We start from the raw sequence: 20,000 nt of genomic DNA on the forward strand, positions 1-20,000 counted from the left end.
GAGAGACCACCACCGCTACCATCAGAGTCTGGAACGAGACGGTCTCCAACCTGACCCTCATGGCCCTGGGTTCTAGTACCCCTGAGATCCTGCTGTCTGTCATTGAAGTCTGTGGACACAACTTCGTAGCTGGCGAGCTGGGGCCGTCTACGATCGTCGGCAGCGCTGCCTTTAACATGTTCGTGATCATCGGCCTGTGTGTGTCTGTGATCCCCGAGGGAGAGACGAGGAAGGTGAAACATCTCAGAGTGTTCTTTGTGACGGCGGCGTGGAGTATCTTCGCCTACATCTGGCTCTACATGATCCTGGCGGTGTTCAGTCCCAACGTGGTCCAGATATGGGAGGGGCTGCTAACCCTGGCCTTCTTCCCCATCTGTGTCATCCTGGCCTGGCTAGCCGACCGACGACTCCTCTTCTACAAGTTCATGCATAAGAAGTACCGTGCCGACAACCACCGTGGCGTCATCATCGAGACCGAGCACGAGCGCTCCAAGGGCATCGAGATGATGGACGGCGGCGGCAAGATGGTCAACTCACACTTCGCCCACGACGGAGGCGCCGCCCATAACCTCATCAGCCTGATCGAGGGGAAAGAAGTGGACGAGTCTCGGCGGGATATGATCCGGATCCTGAAGGACCTGAAGCAGAAACACCCAGAGAAGGAGATGGACCAGCTGGTAGAGATGGCTAACTACTACGCCTTGTCTCACCAGCAGAAGAGCCGAGCCTTCTACCGCATCCAGGCCACGCGCATGATGACGGGCGCCGGGAACATCCTGAAGAAGCACGTGGCGGAGCAGACCAAGAGGAGCGCCAGCGTACAGGAAGTGTGTGTGGTAGGGGAGGAAGTCGAGGAGTACGTGTCACGGATCGCCTTCGAACCCGCCGTGTACCAGTGCCTGGAGAACTGCGGCGCCGCCCTGCTGGCCATCTCCAGGAAGGGCGGCGATATGGCCAAGACCATCTATGTTGACTACAAGACAGAGGACGGCTCAGCCAACGCCGGCGCCGACTACGAGTTCACAGAGGGCACGGTGGTGTTCAAGCCCGGCGAGTTCATCAAGGAGATCAGCATCGGCATCATCGATGACGACATCTTCGAGGAGGACGAGCACTTCTTCGTGCGTCTCAGCAACGTGCGCGTGTTGGAGTCTGACGAGGACGAGACACTACTGTCTCCGAACTCTCTCCCGTACCCCAAGGCCCTGCTGGGGTTCCCTGCCATCGCCACCGTTACCATCCTGGACGACGACCACGCCGGGATATTCACCTTCGAGACCGACACGTGTCACGTGAGTGAGAGCGTGGGCGTAATGGAGGTGAAGGTGCTGAGGACTTCGGGGGCGAGGGGAACGGTCATCGTGCCATATCGTACCATGGAGGGGATCGCCAAGGGAGGAGGGGAGGACTTTGAGGACACCTACGGAGAACTGGAGTTCAAGAACGATGAGACCTGGTAAGACGATCTACTATATTTTAGTTTGATTGATTGATAGACTGATTGATTGATTGATTGTCCAACCATCGATTGTTGTCCAGCCCGGAGACAACATTATGTGGGGGTTGGGCTGCTGTGTATTCTTTACATTTAAATGATTTTGGAAGAGAAAGGATTTATTGGTGGGGGAAAGTTGGCTGGTGGGACAAGGTCGGCCATTTTAGCAGTGGTGATGAATGTGTATATGCTGTGTATTGGGGGTGGGATTAGTCGGTTGGTTGATGGGTTGGGATTGGTCGGTTGGTTGATGGGGTGGGATTGGTCGGTTGGTTGATGGGGGTGGGATTGTGTTTGCGGAGGGTGTGTTTGCGGAGGTTGTGTTTGTAGAGGGGGTGTGTTTGTAAAGGGGGTGTGTTTGTAAAGGGGGTGTGTTTGTAGAGGGGGTGTGTTTGTAGACGGGTGTGTTTGTAGAGGGGTGTGTTTGTAGAGGGTGTGTTTGTGGATGGTGTTCTCCATTCATTACCATTTTGTTTCTGTATTGTAATTTGATATCTGTGATACATCACCACGACACACTCTGAGACTGTCCGCCTAGATTTCCTGCTTATTCCCTCCTGGTTTCAGGAATCATCCAACTGGACCCCCCCCCCCCCCCCTCCCCCCCAAAAATAAATTTTGTGAAAGTTACCAGAATTGTGCGAGGAGGGGAAGAGGAGAGGAGAGGAAGAGGAGAGGAGCAGAGGGGAGAGGAAGAAGAGAGGAGCAGGAGAGGAGAGGAGAGGAAGTGGAGGGGAAGAGGAGAGGAGGGGGAGTGGAGGGGAAGAGGAGAGGAGAGGAGGGGGAGAGGAGGGGACGAGGAGGAGGAGAGGAAGAAGAGAGGAGCAGAGGGGGAGAGGAGGGGAAGAGGAGAGGAAGAAGAGGGGAGAGGAAGAGGAGAGGAGAGGAAGAAGAGAGGAAGAGGAGAGGAGAGGAAGAAGGGAGGAGGAGAGGAGAGGAGAGGAAGAAGAGAGGAGCAGGAGAGGAGCAGGAGAGGAAAGGAAAGGAGAGGAGCAGGAGAGGAGAGGAAGAAGAGAGGAGCAGGAGGAGGAGAGGAGAGGAGAGGAAGAAGAGAGGAGGAGAGTAGAGGAAAAAGAGAGGAGCAGGAGAGGAGAGGCAGAGGAGGAGGAGGAGAGGAGAGGAAGAAGGGAGGAGGAGAGGAAGAAGGGAGGAGGAGAAGAAGAAGAGAGGAGGAGGAGAGGAGAGGAGAGGAAAAAGAGAGGAGCAGGAGAGGAGAGGAAGTGGCGAGGAGGAGGAGAGGAGAGGAAGTGGAGAGGAGGAGAGGAGAGGAGAGGAAAAAGAGAGGAGCAGGAGAGGAGAGGAAGTGGCGAGGAGGAGGAGAGGAGAGGAAGTGGAGAGGAGGAGAGGAGAGGAGAGGAAGAAGAGAGGAGCAGGAGAGGAGAGGAAGAAGAGAGGAGAGGAGGAGGAGGAGGAGGAGAGGAGGAGAGGAGAGGAGAGGAGAGGAAGAAGAGAGGAGAGGAGAGGAGAGGAGAGGAGAGGAGAGGAGAGAAGAGGAGAGGAGAGGAAGAAGAGAGGAGCAGAGGGGGAGAGGAGAGGAGAGGAGCAGAGGGGGAGAGGAGAGGAAGAAGAGAGGGGCAGGAGAGGAGAGGAAGAAGAGAGGAGAGGAGGAGGAGAGGAGAGGAGAGGAAAAGAGAGGAGCAGGAGAGGAGAGGAGAGGAAGAAGAGAGGAGCAGAGGGGGAGAGGAGAGGAGCAGAGGGGGAGAGGAGAGGAGAGGAGCAGAGGGGGGAGAGCAGAGGAGAGGAGAGGAGAGGAAGAAGAGAGGAGCAGGAGAGGAGCAGGAGAGGAGAGGAGAGGAGAGGAGAGGAGAGGAGAGGAGAGGAAGAAGAGAGGAGCAGAGGGGGAGAGGAGAGGAGAGGAGCAGAGGGGGAGAGGAGAGGAAGAAGATAGGAGAGGAGGAGGAGAGGAGAGGAGAGGAAAAGAGAGGAGCAGGAGAGGAGAGGAGAGGAGAGGAAGAAGAGAGGAGCAGAGGGGGAGAGGAGAGGAGAGGAGCAGAGGGGGAGAGGAGAGGAGAGGAGAGGAGAGGAGAGGAGAGGAGAGGAGAGGAGAGGAGAGGAGCAGAGAGGGGAGAGGAGAGGAGAGGAGCGGAGCAGAGGGGGAGAAGAGAGGAGGAGAAGGGAACATATCGTACTGATTTGATTGTCCGGGATTTAGCTTTGCTATGTTAAGTCTAGTCTATGAGACCAGGCTGGTGAGTTGCATGCAACTCATCACGCATGGTCCTTAGGTAACCTCTTCTGCTAATCCTACTGTTTTTGTTTTCCTAATGCTGATGCACGCTCTGGCTGTCTGTTTTCTGGAGAATATAGACTATTGCAATGAGGTGAGTCTGCAACAGAATGGACACCGCTCTAACTGTAGTGTACTATATTGTTGACAGATGTACCTGTAGTGTACTATATTGTTGACAGATGTACCTGTAGTGTACTATATTGTTGACAGATGTACCTGTAGTGTACTATATTGTTGACAGATGTACCTGTAGTGTACTATATTGTTGACAGATGTACCTGTAGTGTATTATATTGTTGACAGATGTACCTGTAGTGTACTATATTGTTGACAGATGTACCTGTAGTGTACTATATTGTTGACAGATGTACCTGTAGTGTGTTATATTGTTGACAGCTCTAACTGTAGTGTACTTTGATGTTGACAGATGTACCTGTAGTGTACTATATTGTTGACAGATGTACCTGTAGTGTACTATATTGTTGACAGATGTACCTGTAGTGTATTATATTGTTGACAGATGTACCTGTAGTGTACTATATTGTTGACAGATGTACCTGTAGTGTACTATATTGTTGACAGATGTACCTGTAGTGTACTATATTGTTGACAGATGTAACTGTAGTGTATTATATTGTTGACAGATGTACCTGTAGTGTACTATATTGTTGACAGATGTACCTGTAGTGTATTATATTGTTGACAGATGTACCTGTAGTGTACTATATTGTTGACAGCTCTAAATGTAGAGTACTTTGATGTTGACAGATGTACCTGTAGTGTACTATATTGTTGACAGATGTACCTGTAGTGTACTATATTGTTGACAGATGTACCTGTAGTGTACTATATTGTTGACAGATGTACCTGTAGTGTACTATATTGTTGACAGATGTACCTGTAGTGTACAATATTGTTGACCGCTCTAACTGTAGTGTATTATATTGTTGACAGATGTACCTGTAGTGTACTATATTGTTGACAGATGTACCTGTAGTGTATTATATTGTTGACAGATGTACCTGTAGTGTACTATATTGTTGACAGATGTAACTGTAGTGTATTATATTGTTGACAGATGTACCTGTAGTGTGTTATATTGTTGACAGATGTACCTGTAGTGTACTATATTGTTGACAGATGTAACTGTAGTGTATTATATTGTTGACAGATGTACCTGTAGTGTACTAAATTGTTGACAGATGTAACTGTAGTGTATTATATTGTTGACAGATGTACCTGTAGTGTACTATATTGTTGACAGATGTACCTGTAGTGTACTATATTGTTGACAGATGTAACTGTAGTGTATTATATTGTTGACAGATGTACCTGTAGTGTACTATATTGTTGACAGATGTACCTGTAGTGTACTATATTGTTGACAGATGTACCTGTAGTGTACTATATTGTTGACAGATGTAACTGTAGTGTATTATATTGTTGACAGATGTACCTGTAGTGTACTATATTGTTGACAGATGTACCTGTAGTGTACTATATTGTTGACAGATGTAACTGTAGTGTATTATATTGTTGACAGATGTACCTGTAGTGTACTATATTGTTGACAGATGTACCTGTAGTGTACTATATTGTTGACAGATGTAACTGTAGTGTACTATATTGTTGACAGATGTACCTGTAGTGTACTATATTGTTGACAGATGTACCTGTAGTGTACTATATTGTTGACAGCTCTAACTGTAGTGTGGTGTTTCTCCACCAGTCAGAATCCAGCCACGGGGTGTTTCTCCACCAGGGGGTGTTTCTCCACCCGGGGGTGTTTCTCCACCAGGGGGTGTTTCCCCACCAGGGGGTGTTTCTCCACCAGGGGGGGTTTCTCCACCAGTCAGAATCCAGCCAGGGGGTGTTTCCCCACCAGGGGGTGTTTCCCCACCAGGGGGTGTTTCTCCACCAGTCAGAATCCAGCCAGGGGGTGTTTCCCCACCAGGGGGTGTTTCCCCACCAGGGGGTGGTGTTTCTCCACCAGGGGGTGTTTCTCCACCAGTCAGAATCCAGCCAGGGGGTGTTTCCCCACCAATCAGAATCCAGCCCGGGGGTGTTTCTAGGCTTGGCAGAGTTTGGCCCCCAGAGGTTAGTCTCCAGAGTGTGTGTTGGTGTCCATGTGTGTTGGCTGTTAGGTTCCAGAGGGTGGGGTCCTCCAGGGGCCCAGGCAGTGGGAAGAGGCAGCCCAGAGGAGGGAGAAGCTGGGGATGAGTGATCAGCATGCCCCTCATGGGGGCTCTGGTGCTCCCGGGATTGCAGTTGATTTGTGTGTGTGTGTGTGTGTGTGTGTGTGTGTGTGTGTGTGTGTGTGTGTGTGTGTGTGTGTGTGTGTGTGTGTGTGTGTGTGTGTGTGTGTGTGTGGTGTGTGTGTGGTGTGTGTGTGTGTGTGTGTGTGTGTGTGTGTGAGAGAGAGAGGAAAAGGCTGCTGAAGGATGCAGGGATGTGACAGAGAGAAAGACTATAATGAGGAAAGTGCTATGACGTTGTCTGCATTGTGAGGTGTGTGTGTGTGATCATTACGTGGAAGATGCTGTGTTGTTGAGGACTAGTTCTATGGATCTGCTCACTGTGCTGCTGCTGGTCTGGTCTCCTCGGCAACACAGCTGTGTTTCTTCATCCCACATTTTGGGAGGAAGAAGAAAGGGAAAATAACATGTCGGCTAGAACAGTCCTATCAGCTGGTTAATATCTCCATCCTGTCAGCTGGTTAATATGACAGTCCTATCAGCTGGTTAATATGACAGTCCTATCAGCTGGTTAATATGACAGTCCTATCAGCTGGTTAATATGACAGTCCTATCAGCTGGTTAATATGACAGTATGAGCTGGTTAATATGACAGTCCTATCAGCTGGTTAATATGACAGTCCTATCAGCTGGTTAATATGACAGTCCTATCAGCTGGTTAATATGACAGTCCTATCAGCTGGTTAATATGACAGTCCTATCAGCTGGTTAATATGACAGTCCTGTCAGCTGGTTAATATGACAGTCCTATCAGCTGGTTAATATGACAGTCCTATCAGCTGGTTAATATGACAGTCCTATCAGCTGGTTAATATGACAGTATGAGCTGGTTAATATGACAGTATGAGCTGGTTAATATGACAGTCCTATCAGCTGGTTAATATGACAGTATGAGCTGGTTAATATGACAGTCCTATCAGCTGGTTAATATGACAGTATGAGCTGGTTAATATGACAGTCCTATCAGCTGGTTAATATGACAGTCCTATCAGCTGGTTAATATGACAGTCCTATCAGCTGGTTAATATGACAGTCCTATCAGCTGGTTAATATGACAGTATGAGCTGGTTAATATGACAGTCCTATCAGCTGGTTAATATGACAGTCCTATCAGCTGGTTAATATGACAGTCCTATCAGCTGGTTAATATGACAGTCCTATCAGCTGGTTAATATGACAGTCCTATCAGCTGGTTAATATGACAGTCCTATCAGCTGGTTAATATGACAGTCCTATCAGCTGGTTAATATGACAGTCCTGTCAGCTGGTTAATATGACAGTCCTATCAGCTGGTTAATATGACAGTCCTATCAGCTGGTTAATATGACAGTCCTATCAGCTGGTTAATATGACAGTATGAGCTGGTTAATATGACAGTATGAGCTGGTTAATATGACAGTCCTATCAGCTGGTTTATATGACAGTCCTATCAGCTGGTTAATATGACAGTCCTATCAGCTGGTTAATATGACAGTCCTATCAGCTGGTTAATATGACAGTCCTATCAGCTGGTTAATATGACAGTCCTATCAGCTGGTTAAAATGACAGTCCTATCAGCTGGTTAATATGACAGTCATATCTAGTAGCTGGTTAAAATGACAGTCCTATCAGCTGGTTAATATGACAGTCATATCTAGTAGTATGTGTTTTGACAGTCCTATTCAGGAGCTGGTTAATAATTCATGAGAGAACCGCAGTACATTCTGATGAATATAGAACCAAATTAACTGTGTAGTGTAGAATGTTTAGAATGTGTACCATTGGCAACATCACAAATCAAAATCTTGATTTCTGATTCCATGCCATGATTGGTTCATCACTTGTTAGAGTGTCACTTGGATGTCAACTGTCTTTTGGATGTCAAAGAAAGCCTGGGTATAGTCATCTCTATCAACACAACAGAGAGAGTCATCTCTATCGAAACACCAGAGAGAGTCATCTCTATCAACACACCAGAGAGAGTCATCTCTATCAACACAACAGAGAGAGTCATCTCTATCAACACAACAGAGAGAGTCATCTCTATCAACACAACAGAGAGAGTCATCTCTATCAACACAACAGAGAGAGTCATCTCTATCAACACACCAGAGAGAGTCATCTCTATCAACACACCAGAGAGAGTCATCTCTATCAACACACCAGAGAGAGTCATCTCTATCAACACACCAGAGAGAGTCATCTCTATCAACACACCAGAGAGAGTCATCTCTATCAACACACCAGAGAGAGTCATCTCTATCAACACACCAGAGAGAGTCATCTCTATCAACACAACAGAGAGAGTCATCTCTATCAACACAACAGAGAGAGTCATCTCTATCAACACAACAGAGAGAGTCATCTCTATCAACACAACAGAGAGAGTCATCTCTATCAACACAACAGAGAGAGTCATCTCTATCAACACACCAGAGAGAGTCATCTCTATCAACACAACAGAGAGAGTAATCTCTATCAACACACCAGAGAGAGTCATCTCTATCAACACAACAGAGAGAGTCATCTCTATCAACACAACAGAGAGAGTCATCGCTATCAACACACCAGAGAGAGTCATCGCTATCAACACACCAGAGAGAGTCATCGCTATCAAAACACCAGAGAGAGTCATCTCTATCAACACACCAGAGAGAGTCATCTCTATCAACACAACAGAGAGAGTCATCTCTATCAACACAACAGAGAGAGTCATCTCTATCAACACACCAGAGAGAGTCATCTCTATCAACACACCAGAGAGAGTCATCTCTATCAACACAACAGAGAGAGTCATCTCTATCAACACAACAGAGAGAGTCATCGCTATCAACACACCAGAGAGAGTCATCGCTATCAACACACCAGAGAGAGTCATCTCTATCAACACAACAGAGAGAGTCATCGCTATCGAAACACCAGAGAGAGTCATCTCTATCAACACAACAGAGAGAGTCATCTCTATCAACACAACAGAGAGAGTCATCTCTATCAACACAACAGAGAGAGTCATCTCTATCAACACACCAGAGAGAGTCATCTCTATCAACACAACAGAGAGAGTCATCTCTATCAACACAACAGAGAGAGTCATCTCTATCAACACAACAGAGAGAGTCATCTCTATCAACACACCAGAGAGAGTCATCTCTATCAACACACCAGAGAGAGTCATCGCTATCAACACACCCGAGAGAGTCATCTCTATCAACACACCAGAGAGAGTCATCTCTATCAACACAACAGAGAGAGTCATCTCTATTAAGACAACAGAGAGAGTCATCTCTATCAACACAAGAGAGAGAGTCATCTCTATCAACACAACAGAGAGAGTCATCTCTATCAACACACCAGAGAGAGTCATCGCTATCAACACAACAGAGAGAGTCATCTCTATTAAGACAACAGAGAGAGTCATCTCTATCAACACAAGAGAGAGAGTCATCTCTATCAACACAACAGAGAGAGTCATCTCTATCAACACAACAGAGAGAGTCATCTCTATCAACACACCAGAGAGAGTCATCTCTATCAACACAACAGAGAGAGTCATCTCTATTAAGACAACAGAGAGAGTCATCTCTATCAACACAAGAGAGAGAGTCATCTCTATCAACACAACAGAGAGAGTCATCTCTATCAACACAACAGAGAGAGTCATCTCTATCAAAACACCAGAGAGAGTCATCTCTATTAACACAACAGAGAGAGTCATCGCTATCAACACACCCGAGAGAGTCATCTCTATCAACACACCAGAGAGAGTCATCTCTATCAACACAACAGAGAGAGTCATCTCTATCAACACAACAGAGAGAGTCATCGCTATCAACACACCAGAGAGAGTCATCTCTATCAACACAACAGAGAGAGTCATCTCTATCAACACAACAGAGAGAGTCATCGCTATCGAAACACCAGAGAGAGTCATCTCTATCAACACAACAGAGAGAGTCATCTCTATCAACACAACAGAGAGAGTCATCTCTATCAACACAACAGAGAGAGTCATCTCTATCAACACACCAGAGAGAGTCATCTCTATCAACACAACAGAGAGAGTCATCTCTATCAACACAACAGAGAGAGTCATCTCTATCAACACAACAGAGAGAGTCATCTCTATCAACACACCAGAGAGAGTCATCGCTATCAACACACCAGAGAGAGTCATCGCTATCAACACACCCGAGAGAGTCATCTCTATCAACACACCAGAGAGAGTCATCTCTATCAACACAACAGAGAGAGTCATCTCTATTAAGACAACAGAGAGAGTCATCTCTATCAACACAAGAGAGAGAGTCATCTCTATCAACACAACAGAGAGAGTCATCTCTATCAACACAACAGAGAGAGTCATCTCTATCAAAACACCAGAGAGAGTCATCTCTATTAACACAACAGAGAGAGTCATCTCTATTAAGACAACAGAGAGTGTCATCTCTATCAACACCCTCTTTCTTTCCCTCTTTCTCTCTCTCTCTCTCTCTCTCTATCTCTCTCTCTTTCACTCTCTCCTCTCTCTCTTTTCTCTCTCAATTTCAATTTAAGTTGCTTTATTGGCATGGGAAACATATACTGTATTAACATTGCCAAAAGCAAGTGAAATAGATAATACTCTCCTTTTGAGTAAAGAAAAGTAGTCTGTCTTTGAATTTGTAATCTCGCTCAACCCTCCCACTTTCCCCACTGCATTTCATCGCCAGGTTCTGTAGCCAACGTAACCAAGTCTCGCTCTTTTCCTCAGAGTGAACGGCTTGATTCTAACTCTTACCGTTCGAAAGATATTACCCATAATTCCGGCGCTACGTATTGTACATTGGCGGCCGCGGTTTACTTTCATAAAGCATATCGCAGGCTTTTCTTAAACTAGACTACTGGTGGACCGGACCCTTAAACCATTTATTTAGGCTACACCTTGTTCAGTCATGTTACCTTATTAGCTTGCTATGGCTAACAACCTGTTATTAGCTAGCTAGGGCTAACAACCTGTTATTAGCTAGCTAGGGCTAACAATCTGTTATTAGCTTGCTATGACTAACAACCTGTTATTAGCTAGCTAGGGCTAACAATCTGTTATTAGCTTGCTATGGCTAACAACCTGTTATTAGCTTGCTATGGCTAACAACCTGTTATTAGCTAGCTAGGGCTAACAATCTGTTATTAGCTTGCTATGGCTAACAACCTGTTATTAGCTTGCTATGGCTAACAACCTGTTATTAGCTAGATAGGGCTAACAATCTGTTATTAGCTAGCTATGGCTAACAATCTGTTGTTAGCTAGCTATGGCTAACAATCTGTTGTTAGCTAGCTATGGCTAACAATCTGTTATTAGCTAGTTATGGCTAACAACCAGAGAGACAATGTGTGTAACCAGGTGATGAGTTGATAAACGGAGTCGGTGTGCAGTGAATAGGTTAGAATAGGTAACAGTAACACTGGATGTAATGGAATGGCAAAACACACACACAAATACACATACACATACACAAACACACACACACACCATTCCACCTCACAGCAGTGTGTGCATGGTTGTAATTTAATTCATATTTGTGTCTAATTATAAATTATTTGTAGGGTTGTGGTCATTCATTACACCCATCTTCCTCCCCTCCTCTTCTCCCCTTTCCCCTCCCTCCCTTCCTTCCTTCCTTCCTTCCTTCCTTCCTTCCTTCCTTCCTTCCTTCCTTCCTTCCTTCCTTCCTTCCTTCCTTCCTTCCTTCCTTCCTTCCTTCCTACCTTCCTTCCTTCCTTCCCTTCCCTTCCCTTCCCTTCCCTTCCTTTCCCTTCCCTTCCCCTCCTTCTTTTCCCTCCCCTTCCCTTCCCTTCGCTTCCCTTCCCTTCCCCTCCTTCCTTTCCCTTCCCTTCCCCTCCTTCTTTTCCCTTCCCTTCCCTTCCCTTCCCTTCCCTTCCCTTCCCTTCCCTTCCCTTCCCTTCCCTTCCCTTCCTACCTTTCCCTTCCCTTCCCTTCCCTTCCCCTCCTTCCCTTCCCTTCCCTTCCCTTCCCTTCCCTTCCCTTCCCTTCCCTTCCCTTCCCTTCCCTTCCCTTCCTCACCTCCTCTCCACCCCCTCCTCTAACGCCTCCCCTCCTCTCTGCCTCCCCTCCCCCCTCCCTTCCTCTCCTCCCCTCCCCCTCCTCTCTGCCTCCCCTCCCCCTCCCTTCCTCACCTCCTCTCCACTTCCCTCCTCTTCTATGTAACATTATAATCTTCTTGTCTCTCGGAGTGACAGGCCACATGTCCACACTTATCCACTTCCTGCTGACCTCTCAGCTCTTCTCCTGCCCAGACACATTCTGTATGTGTCTGTGTATGGTTGTGTGTGTGTGTGTGTGAGTTTGGTTGTGTGTGTGTGTGGTGACGTGTCCTTCCTTGGTCTGTATGTCTATACCGTCTTAGACACATCCCTCACTTAGTGGTAATTACTGGCTATTGGAGATTACATTAAATTATTCCCTAAAGGCTTTATTTACTAAGGATTTATGAACTGGGGTCAGTGTTATCTCTTTCTCTCTCCCTTTCTCTTTCTCTCTTTCTTTCTCTCTCTCTCTCTCAATCTCGTTCGTTAACATATGTTAACATTGCCAAAGCAAGTGAAATAGATAAACAAAAGTGAAATAAACAAAAAAAATGAACAGTTAACATTATTAATAAATCATAATAAAGACATTATAAATGTCATATTATGTCTATATACAGTGTTGTAACGATGTGCAAATGGTTAAAGTACAAAATGGATTTGCATGTTTTCAAATTCTCCCTCTCTCTCCCTCTCTCTCTCTCTCTCTGTCTCTCTCTCTCTCTGTGTCTCTCTCTCTCTCTGTCTCTCTCTCTCTCTCTCTCTCTCTCTCTCTCTCTCCCTCTCTCTCCCTCTCTCTCTCTCTCTCTGTCTCTCTCTCTCTCTGTCTCTCTCTCTCTCTCTGTCTCTCTCTCTCTCTGTCTCTCTCTCTGTCTCTCTCTCTCTGTCTCTCTCTGTCTCTCTCTCTGTCTCTCTCTCTCTCTCTCTCTCTCTCTCTCTCTCTCTCTCTCTCTCTCTCTCTCTCTCTCTCTCTGTGTCTTTCTTTCTCTCTCCCTCTAAACAGGCACATAGCCTGTCTTCCCTTGAGAGCCATGTCTGCCTTTGGCGGCCTTTCTCAATAGTAGGGCCAAATAGCATTCTAGTTTGCTCTGTTTTTTTTTGTAAATTCTTTCCATGTGTCAAGTAATTATCTTTTTGTTTTCTCATGATTTGGTTGGGTCTAATTGTGTTGCTGTACTGGGGCTCTGTGGGGTCTGTTTGTGTTTGAGAACAGAGCCCCAGGACCAGCTTGCTGAGGGGACTCTTCTCCAGGTTCATCTCTCTGTAGGTGATGGCTTTGTTATGGAAGGTTTGGGAATCGCTTCCTTTTAGGTGGTGAAGCTGAGAGATCAAATAAACTGATTTTCTACTGCCAAGTTTACACCTTCACTACAGTGAAATAATTTGTCCTGGAAATTGTCTAGAGGGGATTGCATTTGTTGTTGCCTAATTGTTTTTGGCAGATGTCCACACTACTTTCCTTCCATCTGTAGCATTACTTAATATTACTCAGTTCCTTTGGCTTTGATGCCTCATGATTGAGTATTGCTCTGTTCAAATAGAGTGTGATTTTGTTGTGATCTGAGACTCTGGGTTGAGGTCAGTGATAAAGTAGTCTACAGTACTACTGCCAAGAGATGAGCTGTAGGTGTGCCTACCATAGGAGTCCCCTCGAAGCCTATTGACTATGTACATACCCAGGATGTAACAGAGCTGTAGGTGTACCTACCATAGGAGTCCCCTCGAAGCCTACCATTGACTATGTACATACCCATGATGTAACAGAGCTATAGGTGTACCTACCATAGGAGTCCCCTCGAAGCCTACCATTGACTATGTACATACCCAGGATGTAACAGAGCTATAGGTGTACCTACCATAGGAGTCCCCTGGAAGCCTATTGACTATGTACATACCCAGGATGTAACAGAGCTATAGGTGAACCTACCATAGGAGTCCCCTGGAAGCCTATTGACTATGTACATACCCAGGATGTAACAGAGCTATAGGTGTACCTACCATAGGAGTCCCCTCAAAGCCTATTGACTATGTACATACCCAGGATGTAACAGAGCTATAGGTGTACCTACCATAGGAGTCCCCTCGAAGCCTACCATTGACTATGTACATACCCAGGATGTAACAGAGCTATAGGTGTACCTACCATAGGAGTCCCCTCGAAGCCTATTGACTATGTACATACCCAGGATGTAACAGAGCTGCAGGAGTTGTGATCCGTTTTTGTTGGTTATGTTGTCATAGTTGTGTCTAGGGGGCCATATGGGGGAGGGAATGCTGTCACCTCCAGGTAGCTGTTTGTCCCCCTGTGTGCTAAAGGTGTCAGGTTCTTGTCCAGTTCTGGCATTTAGGTCACCACAGACTAGTACAAGTCCCTGGGCCTGGAAATGATTGATTTCCCCCTCCAGGATGGAGAAGCTGTCTTCATTAAATTATGTGGGGGGATATACAGTAGGTGTATATCAGGAGGACATTTTTCTGTGTTAAGGTCATTTCCTTTTGAATTTCTAGCCAAATGTAAAATGTTCTTGTTTTGATTAATTTAATGGAGTGTTAGGTCTGCTCTATACCAAATTAGCATACCGCCTGAGTCCCTTCCCTGTTTCACACCTGGTATTTTGGTGGATGGGACTACCTGCTCTCTGTAACCTAGAGGGCAACCAGTGGGTCTGTCTCCTCTATACCATGTTTCTTGTAGGTTGACAATGTCTATATTTACGATTTCTTTGATGAAGTCCAGGTTCCTGCTCTTTAGGCCAAAGGCAGATGACCTCAGACCTTGGATATTCCAGGATGAGATAGTGAAGGCTTTGTGTTCCATAGAGTGTCCAATGTTGTTGGTCGTGTGGTTTGGCCTCAGGCCAGTAAGTGTGAGCAGAGCCTGCTGAGCATCTGGGACATTCCATTGGCTAGTGTAAGAGTGGGGGTTGGGCCTGTTTGCACGCTCACAGCCTGTCTCTCGTTCTCTCTCTGCCCCCCTCTCCCCCTTCCTCTGCCGCCCTCTCCCCCTCTATCTCTCTGCCCCCTCTCCCCTTCTATCTCTCTCTGCCCCCCTCTCCCCCTCTATCTTTCTGCCCCATCTCCCCTTCTATCTCTCTCTCCCCCCCTCTCCCCCTTCGATCTCTCTCTTGCCCCCCTCTCCCCCTCTATCTATCTCTCTCTCTCTCTTTGCCCCCCTCCCCCTCTATCTCTCTCTCTCTGTCCCTCTCTGTGTGTGTGTGCGGTGTGTGTGTGTGTGTGTGTGTGTGTGCGGTGTGAATGTGTGTGTGCGGTGTGAATGTGTGTGTGTGTGCGGTGTGAATGTGTGTGTGTGTGTGTGTGTGTTTCCAGGCTGCTGCTCCTCTATGACTTGATGGTTGAACAGCGATACACTATTAACACTGTAACACCCATTAACACTGTATCAACACTGTATTGACACTGTAACACATATTAACACTGTATTAACACGTATTAATGCTGCATTAACATGTATTAATGTGGTGAACTTTGAACACTGACTGAACTGTAACTATCTCACTGACTGTAACTAACTGACTGTATTGTAACTAACTGACTAGCTATCTGACTGTAACTAACTGACTGTACTGTAACTATCTGACTGTAACTAACTGACTGTACTGTAACTATCTTACTGACTGTAACTAACTGACTGTATTGTAACTAACTGACTAGCTATCTGACTGTAACTAACTGACTGTATTGTAACTAACTGACTAGCTATCTGACTGTAACTAACTGACTGTACTGTAACTATCTGACTGTAACTAACTGACTGTACTGTAACTATCTTACTGACTGTAACTAACTGACTGTATTGTAACTAACTGACTAGCTATCTGACTGTAACTAACTGACTGTATTGTAACTAACTGACTGTATTGTAACTAACTGACTGTAACTAACTGACTGTAACTAACTGAATGTATTGTAACTAACTGACTGTAACTAACTGACTGTATTGTAACTAACTGACTGTATTGTAACTAACTGACTGTATTGTAACTAACTGACTGTATTGTAACTAACTGACTGTAACTAACTGAATGTATTGTAACTAACTGACTGTAACTAACTGAATGTATTGTAACTAACTGACTGTAACTAACTGACTGTATTGTAACTAACTGACTGTAACTAACTGACTGTAGTAACTAACTGACTGTAACTAACTGACTGTATTGTAACTAACTGACTGTATTGTAACTAACTGACTGTAACTAACTGACTGTATTGTAACTAACTGACTGTAACTAACTGACTGTATTGTAACTAACTGACTGTATTGTAACTAACTGACTGTAACTAACTGACTGTATTGTAACTAACTGACTGTAACTAACTGACTGTAACTACCTAACTGCCTGTAACTAACTAACTGTAACTAACTAACTAATTGTTCTGTAACGAACTAACTGTACTGTAACTAACTGACTGTAACTAACTAACTGACTGTAACTAACTAACTGACTGTAACTAACTAACTGACTGTAACTAACTAACTGACTGTACTGTAACTGACTGTAACTAACTAATTTTTCTGTAACTGACTGTAACTAACTAACTGATTGTAACTAACTGACTGTACTGTAACTAACTAACTGTAACTAACTAACTAACTAACTAACTAACTAACTAACTAACTAACTGTAATCTAACTAACTAACTGTAACTAACTAACTGACTGTAACTAACTGACTGTAACTAACTAACTGTAACTAACTGTAACTAACTAACTGTAACTAACTAACTGTACTGTAACTAACTGACTGTAACTAACTGTAACTAAGTAAATAACTAACTAACTAACTGTACTGTAACTAACTAACTAACTAACTAACTGTAACTAACTAACTAACTGACTGTAACTAACTAACTGACTGTAACTAACTAACTGACTGTAACTAACTAACTGACTGTAACTAACTAACTGACTGTACTGTAACTGACTGTAACTAACTAATTTTTCTGTAACTGACTGTAACTAACTAACTGACTGTAACTAACTAACTGACTGTAACTAACTAACTAACTAATTAACTGTTATGTAACTAACTGACTGTAACTAACTAGCTAACTAACTGTTATGTAACTAACTGTCTGTACTGTAACTAACTGACTGTAACTAACTAACTAACTCATTAACTGTTCTGTAACTAACTAACTGACTGTACTGTAACTAACTGACTGTACTGTAACTAACTAACTGTAACTAACTAACTGTAACTAACTGACTGTACTGTAACTAACTGTAACTAACTGACTGTACTGTAACTAACTGTAACCAACTAACTGTAACTAACTAACTGACTGTACTGTAACTAACTGTAACTAACTGACTGTACTGTATCTAACTAACTAACTGTAACTAACTGACTGTACTGTAACTAACTGTAACCAACTAACTGTAACTAACTAACTGACTGTACTGTAACTAACTGTAACTAACTGACTGTACTGTATCTAACTAACTAACTGTAACTAACTGACTGTTCTGTAACTAACTGACTGTACTGTAACTAACTGTAACTAACTAACTGTACTGTAACTAACTGTAACTGACTGTACTGTAACTAACTGTAACTAACTGTACTGTAGCTAACTGTAACTAACTGTAACTAACTACCTGACTGTAACTAACTAACTGACTGTACTGTAACTAACTGACTGTAACTAACTAACTAACTAACTGACTGTAACTAACTGACTGTACTGTAACTAACTAACTGTAACTAACTAACTAACTAACTAACTAACTAACTAACTAACTAACTAACTAACTAACTAACTAACTAACTGTAATCTAACTAACTAACTGTAACTAACTAACTGACTGTAACTAACTGACTGTAACTAACTAACTGTAACTAACTGTAACTAACTAACTGTAACTAACTAACTGTACTGTAACTAACTGACTGTAACTAACTGTAACTAAGTAAATAACTAACTAACTAACTGTACTGTAACTAACTAACTAACTAACTAACTAACTAACTGTAACTAACTAACTAACTGACTGTAACTAACTAACTGTCTGTAACTAACTAACTAACTGTAACTAACTAACTAACTGTAACTAACTAACTAACTGTAACTAACTAGCTAACTAACTAACTAACTGTACTGTAACTAACTAACTGTAACGAACTAACTAACTAACTGACTGTAACTAACTATCTAACTGTACTGTAACTAACTAACTAACTAACTGTAACTAACTAACTAACTGACTATAACTAACTATCTAACTGTACTGTAACTAACTCACTGTAACTAACTAACTAATTGACTAACTAACTGACTCTAACTAACTAAGTCTAACTAACTAACTGCAACTAACTACCTAACTGTACTGTAACTAACTAACTGTAACTAACTAACCAACTCTACTGTAACTAACTAACTGTAACTAACTAACTGACTGTTCTGTAACTAACTAACTGTTCTGTAACTAACTAACTAACTAACTGACTGTAACTAACTAACTAACTGTAACTAACTAACTAACTGTAACTAACTAACTAACTAACTAACTGTAACTAACTAACTAACTGTAACTATCTAACTAACTGTACTGTAACTAACTAACTGAAACTAACTAACTAACTAACTAACTAACTAACTAACTGACTGTAACTAACTATCTAACTGTACTGTAACCAACTAACTGTAACTAACTTTAACTAACTAACTGTAACTAACTAACTAACTGTAACTAACTAACTGTAACTAACTAACTGTAACTAACTAACTGTAACTATCTAACTAACTGTACTGTAACTAACTAACTGTAACTAACTAACTAACTAACTGTACTGTAACTAACTAACTAACTAACTAACTAACTGACTGACTGTAACTAACTATCTAACTGTACTGTAACTAACAAACTGTAACTAACTAACTAACTAACTAACTGACTAACTAACTGACTAACTAACTAACTCTAACTAACTAACTCTAACTAACTACCTAACTGTACTGTAACTAACTAACTGTAAATAACTAACTGACTGTTCTGTAACTAACTAACTAACTAACTGTTCTGTAACTAACTAACTAACTGAATGTAACTAACTAACTGACTGTATTGTAACTAACTAACTAACTGTAACTGTAACTGTAACTAACTAACTGTAACTAACTAACTAACTAACTAACTAACTAACTGTACTGTAACTAACTAACTAACTGTAACTAACTAACTGTGCTCTAACTAACTAACTGTAACTAACTAACTAACTAACTAACTAACTGTACTGTAACTAACTAACTGTAACTAACTAACTGACTGTTCTGTAACTAACTGACTGTAACTAACTAACTGTAACTAACTAACTGTAACTAACTAACTGTAACTAACTAACTGTACTGTAACTAACTAACTAACTGTAACTAACTAACTAACTAACTGTACTGTAACTAACTAACTGTAACTAACTAACTAACTAACTGACTGTAACTAACTGACTGTAACTAACTAACTGTAACTAACTAACTGACTGTAACTAACTAACTGTAACTAACTAACTAACTAACTGTACTGTAACTAACTAACTGTACTGTAACTAACTAACTGTAACTAACTAACTCTACTGTAACTAACTAACTCTACTGTAACTAACTGACTGTAACTAACTGACTGTAACTAACTGACTGTAACTAACTAACTGTACTGTAACTAACTGTAACTAACTAACTGACTGTTCTGTAACTAACTAACTGACTGTTCTGTAACTAACTAACTGACTGTTCTGTAACTAACTGTTCTGTAACTAACTAACTAACTGACTGTAACTAACTAACTGACTGTATTGTAACTAACTAACTGTAACTAACTAACTAACTGACTGTATTGTAACTAACTAACTGACTGTAACTAACTAACTGACTGTAACTAACTCACGATAGACAGAAGTGTATGCTAGGTGGCAGATAAAGTGGAGGAGTTGAATC

General features: G+C 43.2%; 1 protein-coding gene across 2 annotated transcripts in view; it reads left to right on the forward strand.

Moving 5' to 3' along the window:
* The window catches only part of LOC100136022 (sodium/calcium exchanger 3), a 155,324-nt gene that overhangs the window by 13,171 nt on the left and 122,153 nt on the right, over positions 1-20,000 (forward strand). For both annotated transcript variants that reach the window (XM_036955347.1, XM_036955348.1), the window contains exon 2: positions 1-1,456. This exon is cut by the window's left edge and continues 480 nt beyond it. In XM_036955347.1, the coding sequence (XP_036811242.1) occupies positions 1-1,456 (1,456 nt within the window). The remainder of the gene's footprint in view (positions 1,457-20,000) is intronic.

The sequence above is a fragment of the Oncorhynchus mykiss genome, chromosome 19 (assembly GCF_013265735.2).
Source record: "Oncorhynchus mykiss isolate Arlee chromosome 19, USDA_OmykA_1.1, whole genome shotgun sequence".
Classification (NCBI taxonomy): domain Eukaryota; kingdom Metazoa; phylum Chordata; class Actinopteri; order Salmoniformes; family Salmonidae; genus Oncorhynchus; species Oncorhynchus mykiss.